Raw genomic sequence first — 11026 nt, 5'->3', positions numbered from 1 at the left:
TCCCCCCGGCCAAGTTCGTTGTCACGTGATGAGATCGTGAAGATTTAGGAACGCGACAGAAGTCGCCTGGAATAACAAGTCACGTTCAATCATTGCTGTAAACACAACTTAAAGCTAAAGAAAATTTGATTGGACGTACAGAAATCATTGTGCCATCACAATCACATGCAACTCTCCTCGGTTTTTTGGCCGAGTGGTGAGAGGGCCAGAGCGATGCTGCATTTAGTTTCCAAACACGCAAATTATTTAAGAAAAAAATTTTTTTTCTGAAATGAATCTAAATGTCAAGCACAAGCTACAATACAAAGCGATAAGATTCCTGGTTCGACACCGCTCAAAAGCATGCAGCAATGTCTTTGGCATGCCACTGGATGGAGGCAAACGCTGAGTTGTAGTTGTTGTTGTTAATGCCTTTTTCTGTTTTTATTCCCCGCATATTTGTTTAAATTAAATTAAAAATTTGTTTGGAAACTCTGAATTTGCCTCGTTTTGTACGCCGTTGTGACGCCATTGAATAACTAGTAAGTAATGTTCTATGTCAAAATATTTCACTTGCGTTTCGAAACCGACTGCCGAAATCAAATGTAAGTCAACCAACCTTCATGATTGTATTTATTGTATGTAGCCTAACACTCTGAATTGAATTGATTAAATATTGGAAACTTGTTTGAATAATTATTGTCTAAAGTGGTAGGCCTACTTACTAAATTGCTAGATGTTTTGTTTATTCATATTTTATGTTTATTGCAGCAAACGATATTTCGAAATTGAAAACAAGAATAAATTCTAACTTCGGAAATCTGTTGATTATAAAGGCAGACTGTCGGGTTTCGCGACCAGATTGATTCAGATTGTTGTTCGCATGATCTGAACTAATATCAGTTTGATTTGATTCTGTAAGAAGAGAGTCTCTCTGAAGAAATATCAATTGACTTGCATCAAATGCAAATTCAGCTTTATTCACTCCTGTGAGAAGATAATGTCCACAACAAATCTCATGGAAGAAAAAGCTTCAACTTCCACCGATGTTTCAAATTATGTCGCTCCATCTGCAATCCAAAGCAATGCTACTTCAGCTGGAAAAGGTTCACAACAAATTCTGGTCACTCATCAAGAAGTTGTCTCTGAAGAAGAGTTGGCAACCTCAATAATGATCAGAGCCAAATCAAAAGCTGAAGAAGGCTTAAAGCAAGCAATCAACAAGCAGTCATCGGAGCCTAAAAAGTGGCTACTCATCAATAAGTGGCTACTCCAAAATGAGTGCAAAAACTAGAAAAGCTGTTATCGAAGCCAGATTGCAATTACAAAATACATTTACTGAACTGAAAAAACAACATGCTAAGGGTAGACATGACTTTGAGCAAGCCCAACTGGTCCAGCAAAAGCATGCTGCTGAAGAAGAATTCCAGCTACAAAGGGCAAAAGAAGAACGCTTAATCTAACACGAATGCGAACTGGAGCAAGCACGACTTTAGGCCAAACTCAGTGAAGCCATCGCAGAGATAAGTGCTGAAGAAAATATTTCTAGTGTAAATGACGTTGTAGAAAAATCTGTATCTTGCTTAAACAATGTTGCCACTAATCATCCCATTGTTAACACTAAAGTTAAAGCTGATGTTAAAAATGTTATGCTAAATACTAAATTAAATGAAACCACGTTTAATGGTAAAAATGTGTTAGAACCTGTATGTGCTATGCGTGCCTCACTGTCAGTTAATGTTCAAACAGTGCTGGACACCAGCAATGTTTCTGTCCAGCCTAGAATCATATGTGACTCAAGTGGTAAACCTTCTACAGCACATCTTTCTACAACTCCATTTTTACCTACAAACTCTACTAACCATTCGGCACTTTCACCACACCCTCGTAAAAGTGTTAGCGAACTTCCAAAAACTGTGGAACATGTTTCCTGTAGCAACACCAGTTCATCTAACATAACAATCAACCAGACACCTAACCTAGACATTAAACCTCCCATATTTGATGGCAACCCTTCAAACTACTGCAGCTTCATTGATGCCTTTGACACTATCCTTGACTCACTCGTAGGCGACCCCAAGCGTAAGTTGTTTTTTCTTCTGAATTACACCCAAGGCACAGCCCACACTTTGGTTCGTGGATGCCAGTATATGCCTCCAGAAGAAGGCTACAATGGTGCCCAGGAAATTGCTGCGTGACAAATTTGGTCAAAAAATGCAGGTTGCTGCTGTTTGTATTGCAAACATCATAGATGGACCTATACTTTGTGCAAAAAGGATAAAAATTCTCTTCTTAAATTCTCAGCAGATTTAACATCTTGTATGTACACGCTTTCTGGGATGGGCTATTTCCACCAAATTGATAATCTGGACACGATTAGAAAACTTGTGCGCCGCTTTCCTCCCCAATGGTTGTCCAGTTGGGAACACACCGTTGACCAAATACTGCATGTAAAACAAGCTGAAATATGTATCACAAATGTGTGCGAGTTTGTATCTTCAAAGACTAGGAAATGTACCAACTTTGTGGCGCAACCTGCAAACCCATCAGGCAGCTCAACTCCAGCTAGCACCAGCCATTCAAAACCAAGGGATAAATCCTTCTCTACACATTCCAACCCGGTACTTCCAACAAAAAAATATAATCTGTGTGGGAGCACACATTATCTTAACCAGTGTTCGAAACCTCGGAATGAAACATACGACTCACGTCGTGCTTTTGTCATCAAGGAGAAACTGTGCTTTTGTTGTCTTAAAAAAGGTCACATGGCCGACAAATGTGACAGACAAGAGCCCTGCAAAAAACCTGGATGTAATAAGAGACACACAACACTTTTACATCCACCCGACATACCACAGTTCAACCCTACACGCGATGTCAATGAGCCAAGTTCTAATCTCGAAACCAAAAGTGGATTCATTGGCACCAGCTCTTTATCCAGTGGTGTTGTGCCAGTTAAAGTGCACGTGAAAGGTTCCACAAATGTCATAACCACCAAAGCCTTCCTGGGCAATGGCAGTAGCCTACTAATTCATTTATCACTGAAGATCTGGTCAATAAGCTAAAACTTGTTAGATGCCCTGAAGTAAAAGTCAGCATTGTCACACTCAACAACAATTCCACAACTAAGAGAAAATCTAAGGTCGTGCAAAGCTTGGAAATCAGTGATCTTTACGAAACAGAGTGCATTGCTCTTAATGCCCTGCTTTCTATTGATCACTTGCCCGTCACAGTAAATGACATTTCAACCCAAAATGATGCAATGAGCATACCTGAATTCAAAGACGTTCATTTCTCAATGTTGATTGTGATGTTGGCCTCTTTCTTCTTCTTCTTCGTTTGAACCTGCTTCGCCACTCCAGGGGTCGAGGGGCTCTGCCTTTTACCACCCTTGGGCAGTGGCGGCGACGCGGTCTAGATGTTTGGGCAGGTGTCGAGCAGCCATTGAATTGATTCGTCATCCAATTTGCGCAGACCACGCACACCATTTGGCGCATGGTAGATGGCGCAGTTACAGATGGTGTGGTCTACGGTTTATTCCTCCATGCCACACTCACAGATCGCGGATAGATCCACCCCCCATTTGTGCATGTTGAAGCGGAATAGTCCGACGCCAGTACGCAGGCGGTTGAGCCGCACTTAGGCCTTCCTTGGCAAATGCATTCCGGTTGGGTTGTGGCTGGTGTCGGAGATGAAACTTTGGAGTCTTGAGGAGTTCTTCTTCCACTCCGAGCTCCATTGGTGGTCCGCCCAGGTAGCCGCACTGATGGATTGGTCTTCAGCACTTTTCATCAGGAGTTGTGCGGCACGTACAAATGGGTGTTTCGATTTCAGTCGCCGAGGTTTCTCGTTCACAGACTCATAGAGACTTGAATAGAGCAAGTGGTTGGGGTTCGTAGTGCGACGAGAGAGAGACAGGATGGCTTGTTCGCGACGAAGCTCAGCTGGTTGGATGCCTGCAAGGACAGGGAAATTTTCCGATGGTGTAGGTCGCAGGCATCCTGTCACGATACGCAAGGCATCGTTTATGGCAGTGTCGATTAGATGGCAGTAGGCTTGGGGCTCCAGACAGGTGCACAGTATTCTGCTGGAGCGTGAACTAGCGCGATGGTGGCAATGCGCAAGGTATCAACTCCGGCTCCCAAGCCTGAGCCGGCCAGGCGCCTTAGCAAAGCTGTGCGTGTTGAGATCTTTTTGCGTAGTGACTCCAAATGTTGACGGTAAGTGAGCGACCTGTCCAGGACTACCCCTAGATATTTAGGGTTTGGGCAGAAGGGAAGGGTTTTTCCATTGGTGTTGATCTTGAGATCACGCTTCGCTTCCCGGTTGTTTAAGTGGAAGGCTGTCATCACTGTTTTGGTTTCGCTGAGCTTCAGTCTCCATCTCTCGAGGTATGCCGAAAGCGTCGATATGTCCTGGTTTAGAGTCCCTTCTAATGTTTCCCATTGATTCGACAAGTGTAGAATGGCCAAATCATCGGCATAGGCATACTTTGCGGATACCGTGATTGGCGATACCGTGATTGGCGTGGGTGTAGATGTTAAACAGAAGGGGGGCCAGGACAGATCCCTGAGGGACGCCATTCTTAAGGCGTCGTAACCTGCTTGGTTTACCACTTCCGGTGGTGAGAGTAAAGCTTCTGTTGTAAACGAGCTCCATGATCATGCGGACCATGTGCCTATCCGGGAGCAGGCGGAGCAGTTTGCAGGTGAGGCCTTGGTGCCATACGGTGTCGTATGCGGCTGTGAGGTCAAGAAACACAGCACCAGCCTTCTTCTTTGCCTCAAAGCAGTCTTCGATGTCTTGAGTCATGAGAGTGACTTGGTCCACGGTAGATCTTCCACGTCGAAAACCAGCTTGCTCCCGGGGCAAGAGTGGGTCTATAATTGGTTCGACTTGAGTGTAGATAAGACATTCGAAGATTTTAAAAGGGATGCAGAGAAGAGATATAGGTCGATAGCTCTTCGGATCCTCTTGTGGCTTATGAGGCTTAGGGATCGCGACTACTTTGGCTCGTCTCCAAATTTTGGGGATTTTGAGTTGGCATAAGCAGGAAGATAGGAATTTGCGCAGCCAAGACTTCATGGCGGTGCCAGCGTGGAGTACAAGTTCGGGGCAGATGTTATCGGGACCAGGGGCCTTACGGGTCTTAGCTGATTGTAGGGCAGCGGTAAACACATCCGACGTAAATTCACCAGAAATGCTTTCCTCGTCTGGTGTTGGGATTTTCCAGAGATCAGACGTTTCCCTCTTTACAAGTTTGGAGAACTTGCGGTCGCCTATTTTGTATGTCCCGTTTTTCACTAGTTCTGATGCGATCTTATTGGCAGTAACGGGGCATTGGCGGGAAGGGCGTGCTGAACGGCCCGTAAGGTTGTTGACAGTACTCCATGCTATCCGGCTAGAGTGTGTAAAGTCGATAGTGTTAACGGTGTTTTTCCATCGCTCTAGCCTCCGTGAGTCTATCCGATCAAGCAGTCTTGTTGCGGCTGAGATAGAGGCAGCACCTGGTGAGGCACGAACATAAGAGCGGTATAAATTTTCACACTCTGAATCCCAGCACGGCGTGTAGTTTTTTCGTTACGTGTAATGAGCATACCGGAATTCAAAGACGTTCATTTCTCAATGTTGATTGTGATGTTGGCCTCCTAATAGGCAATGATAATTTGAAAGTTATGCATTATGCAACCTCAAAAAGTCATAACTACAGAGTCTGGTAGTTATGCAATCAAAACTGCTGTGGCCTGGGTCGCTTATTGTCCCAAACAAGGGAGCACCTCATCAACCCTTCAAAGTTTCTTTACAAAAGCCGCTTCCAAACAAATGTGCAGCATGTGTTTTGATGCAATTGACTCCATTGAAAACGCTAAAGCTGAACTCTCTGTAGAGCAGAAAGAGTTTATGAAATCCGTGACTGGTTCTATCAAACACCTTGAAAATAAACATTACAAAATATCATTGCCTCTTTGAAATCCAAACCTAAAAATGGCTTGCAACAAGAAACAAGCAGAACAAAGAGCGGAATATCTTTTAATTAAGCATAGATTGGCAAAAAATCCCAAATTTCATAACGATTATCGCACCTTTGTTCAACATATAATCAATAAAGGCTACGCCGAAACTGTGACGAACTCAAAGGAAGCCAGTGGAAATGTATGGTACATTCCCCATCACGGCGTGTACCACCCAGCAAAACCTGACAAAATTAGGGTAGTTTTTGACGCCTCATGCAAGTACCTTGGCTTTTGTTTAAACGATAACTTGCTACCCGGTCCGGATATCACCAACACACTGATTGGCGTGCTTTTGCGTTTCAGACGAGAGTCTATTGCCATTCAAGGTGATATCCAAGGAATGTTTCACCAAGTGCAGGTACCTGAAAACAACCGTGATTTGTTCAGGTTCCTGTGGTGGAAAGATGGTGACATTAGTAAACCACTACATGAATATCGGATGACGGTGTACCTGTTTGGCACGATATGCTCACCGAGCTATGCCAACTTCGCGCTAAAACGTACAGCATCTGACCACAAATCGGAATTTACTTCTACTGCTGTCAACGTTGTTGACAAATGTTTCTATGTGGACGACTGCCTCGCCTCGGTTCCAATTACCGCACATGCCACATCCCTGGTACAAGAGTTACGCAACCTTTTAACTCAAGGCGGCTTTAAGATTACAAAATGGATCAGCAACAGTCGCGAAGTTATGAAATCCATACCCAAAGAAGAATGGTCAAAGGAAGCACTAAACCTTGATATCTCTTTGGACGACCTCCCAACCGAAAGAGCGCTTGGTGTTTCTTGGAATGTCGAACATGATACTCTTTGCTTCAAGACAAATGTCAAAGCAAAGCCTGCTACTAGACGCGGAATTCTGTCCGTTGTCAGTTCAATCTACGACCCACTTGGATTTGGCGCTGCTGTGATACAGCCTATGAAAGTGCTTCTCCAAAATCTCTGCAAGTTGAAATCTGCATGGGATGAACCAATACCTAAGCACGAAGAATCTTGGTGGCGTACATGGCTTAACGACTTGCCTAAACTCTCAACTTTCCAGGTACCAAGATGCTACAAATCAGCTCTCTTTGGAAAAATTGTTGAGGCACAGCTGCATCACTTCTCAGATGCATCTAAGGAAGCGTATTGCGCTATTTCTTACATCCGTTTAGTGAATGATCTCGGAAACGTTCATTGTGCTCTTGTGTATGCAAAAGGAAAATTGGTCCCAATAAAACGACTAACAATTCCACGATTAAAACTTTCAGCCGCAACAATCTCAATACGCTCCGATGCCATTCTAAAGCAAGAACTTCAAATTCCTGAGCTCTCTCAAACATCTGTGTTTTGGACTGACAGCACCACCGTTTTAAGGTATCTCAATAACAAGGACAAATGCTTTCACACCTTTGTAGCAAACAGGGTTCAAACAACCAAGGATAAGTCATCTACCTCACATTGGAAATATGTCCCCACAAAACTAAATCCCGCAGACGACGGCTCCAGAGGTCTGTCTGTTGAATCATTCCTGCAGTGCAGCAGATGGAAACTTGGACCAGACTTCTTATGGAAGCTTCCATCGCACTGGCCAACACAACCAAGCTTTTTCCACGAAATTAACGTGGACGATCCGGAAGTAAAAAAGACCAAAATGTTTGCTACAACCTGCGAACCACCTCACTTCTTAGATGACCTTTCCCAACAATACTCGACATGGCAGAATTTAAAAAGAGTTTGTTGCTGGATCCTGCGCTACAAAAACAAATTCAAAGACCTCGTACTTCACGATGCAAACTCAAGCAGAAACTCTTTCCTTGGCACGGCCCCTCTAAGAGTAGAGGAAACCGAAGCTGCCGAAAAATTCATCTTTCAATACCTACAAAAAAACATTTCAGCACAGATATCGATCGTCTTCTAAACCGGTGAAGAAATTGAGCAACATCAGAAAACTTGACCCAATGTTTGACGACGGACTGCTGCGCGTTGGCGGCCGTATCAGTGCAGCATCCTTATCTGATGAAGCAAAACACCAGATAATTTTGCCTAAAGACGATCCTGTCACCACCCTTGTCATATATCATATGCACTAACATCCAGGCCATGTTGGCAGACAGCATGTTATGTCTCTGCTGCGCGAAAAGATTTGGATCATCAACGCGAACTCCACTGTACGAAAGGTATTGTCCAACTGTATCTCCTGCCGTCGAAGACACGGAAGTACATGCTCGCAAAAAATGGCCGATCTCACTCCGGATAGGCTCACATCAGACAAACCTCCCTTTGCATTTGTGGGTCTAGATTATTTTGGACCTTTCATCGTACGACATGGCCGCTGTGACTTGAAGCGATACGGCGTTATATTCACATGCTTAACATTACGAGCTGTTCACATTGAGATTGCTCACAGCCTGGATACTACGTCCTTCATCCAAGCACTGCGTCGTTTCATCACCCGTAGAGGCCAAGTTAAAGAATTGAGATCCGACAATCTCGCAAATGTTTTTTGGAGCAGATGGACAAAAGAATATCTTCCACTCCTTCAAAAAAGACAACAATGGCATGAAACAAAAAAGAATCTCAAAACTGGCGACGTCGTTCTCTTAATAGATAAGGTACCACGAAATTGCTGGTTGTTAGGGCGTGTTATAAAGACGTTCCCAGATAAACATGGTTTAGTTCGAAGTGCAAGAATTCAAACTCAGCACTCTGTGCTCGAAAGACCTGTAACAAAACTATGTCCAATTCTTTCTTGCGAATGACTGTCGCATGAAGGGATCTCGTTTAAATCTCTATTTCAGATTATGGGTCCAAACACACAGATTTCTTTCTTTCTTACTGTTAAGCATCACAGCTCGTAGAAAACTTACTTATGCTTAGGTAGCGGGTGTGTTAATGCCACTTTCTCTGTTTTTATTCCCCGCATATTTGTTTAAATTAAATTAAAAATTTGTTTGGAAACTCTGAATTTGCCTCGTTTTGTACGCCGTTGTGATGCCATTGAATAACTAGTAAGAAATGTTCTGTCAAAATATTTCACTTGCGTTTCGAAACCGACTGCCGAAATCAAATTTAAGTCAACCAATCTTCATGATTGTATTTATTGTATGTAGCCTAACACTCTGAATTGAATTGATTAAATATTGGAAACTTGTTTGAATAATTATTGTCTAAAGTGGTAGGCCTACTTACTAAATTGCTAGATGTTTTGTTTATTTATATTTTATGTTTATTGCAGCAAACGATATTTCGAAATTGAAAACAAGAATAAATTCTAACTTCGGAAATCTGTTGATTATAAAGGCAGACTGTCGGGTTTCGCGACCAGATTGATTCAGATTGTTGTTTGCATGATCTGAATTAATAGTTGTTACACAGACACTCAGAAATGCCATGACGACTGCGATAAAAACATTTCAGAAAATTGTAAATATTGTACACAACAACAACCTCTTACCCAGTCGGACATATTAACCAGATTAACCATTCTAAGCCTTTGTAGGCTGAATTTCCATACATTTCATTTTCACATCCAATTTTTCATACCTGGTTTGCTTGAGTTCCTTATGGCCGCCAGTTCCGCCACGAATTGTTGAAATTTTTCTAAGGAAAAAATGTACAAAGATTAGAAATCCTATTATGTATATACATAATTGTATGTGTTATATTTGTGTATGTAATACATCATGTTAAACCCGCTGAAGTTACATTGTTTTATTTCTTTATGGTTCAACAAAGCAAACTCTCTACCAAAGTTTTACAGATTGTTTAAATAAAACTTTAGTTACTGCCATACACTGTATAGTGTATACTAACAAGCTTAGAATATTTTTGACTGAAAGAGTTCAACAGTAAGAACTTAAGAAATGTTTAGTGTTTCATAACTTAATAATCTTCAACTATCTGGTGTAAGCACGAATACAAAAAAAAAACACAGAGTCAAAAGCTCATTTTTTCCACACAATAACCAAATATTGCATAACAATCCTACTAACCAATAAGTTTCCTGTTTTTGCTTTCAGAAGTTGAGTCTCCTGCGCATTCACAATTGGTTGAACTTGCAGGGTTTGATAAACAGCGATGCAAAAAAAGCAACAGCAAACAGACTTTGGAAAACATTTTTGACTTTGAAATATCTTCTCTTTAAAAGTTATCTTATTATTTGATACAAGTGTTCACACTCCACAGAAAAGTAGTATTTATAAGTTTTCACTGAGAAACTGAAACCTAGATCACATAGAAATCAACTTGCAGTAGCAGAAACAACCGGTTTCACATCCTTAAATTAAAAAAGAAATCAAAAAGTGACTGCGATATAGAGATTTAGCAAGAAATAAAATGCAGAAATTGTTCAATTTTTCAAAACTAAACAAATATTATTAAAACAAACGAAGTTTTTGATTGGTTGCTTTTCACAAAGTTTCTTCGATCATCTTCTGCTGCATCATATACAAGCACGAGATGTGGACATAGCTTTTAGCGTCACCATGCGTATCATCCCCGGAAGCCTATTATCACATATCCAGACCTACTACCAGTATATCATTTATTGCCCTACCAAAGCTAGCTGCCCACTGAGAATATCAAACAATAAAGGCAGACGCTGTTGTCACGTGACTCACAGTGGACCACATCTCAGTCTTTTTTGTTTTCCATCGGACACCCTCTTCCCACCAAGTGGCAGCTATACGATGATCCAAATGGTAGCTGTTAGGCTTGTAGGTCTGCGGAAACTCTTGAAGCAGCTGCTGGAAATACCTGAAAATAGCTGCGGAAGTCCACAAACGTAAAGGAATTGAAAAGTGGTCTTAACAAGAATAGTGCTATGTGCTCATATTAACTTCAGCTTTGTTGAGAAAATGATGGACTGCAAAATTTAAATTCATCAAACATTGACGCCTGACTTCAGGTTGTGGGATGTTTAACACAATAACATCTCTAATTTGCTCGTCAACATAGCTGAGATAATTGCACTGCTCACTTTTGCAAGTAAACTCACAATTTTGGGCAAGCCCTCGTGAAGTTGCTGTCCAATCTTTATAAGACTGACC

The 11026-nt window shown here is 42.0% G+C and overlaps 1 protein-coding gene across 1 annotated transcript; it reads left to right on the top strand.

The window, feature by feature from the left end:
• Positions 1-5964: 5964 nt before the first annotated feature.
• LOC145768302 (uncharacterized) lies at positions 5965-8068 on the top strand. Its single transcript, XM_082579780.1, has 2 exons — positions 5965-7710; positions 7874-8068. Exons 1-2 carry the CDS (start codon positions 5965-5967, stop codon positions 8066-8068), a joined length of 1941 nt encoding a protein of 646 aa, XP_082435906.1.
• The last annotated feature ends 2958 nt before the right edge of the window (positions 8069-11026 follow it).

Source organism: Aplidium turbinatum, chromosome 4 (assembly GCF_918807975.1).
Source record: "Aplidium turbinatum chromosome 4, kaAplTurb1.1, whole genome shotgun sequence".
In the NCBI taxonomy this organism is placed as follows: domain Eukaryota; kingdom Metazoa; phylum Chordata; class Ascidiacea; order Aplousobranchia; family Polyclinidae; genus Aplidium; species Aplidium turbinatum.
The sequence above is the reverse complement of the archived record's forward strand: the minus strand, read 5'-3'. Positions and strand labels throughout refer to the sequence as shown.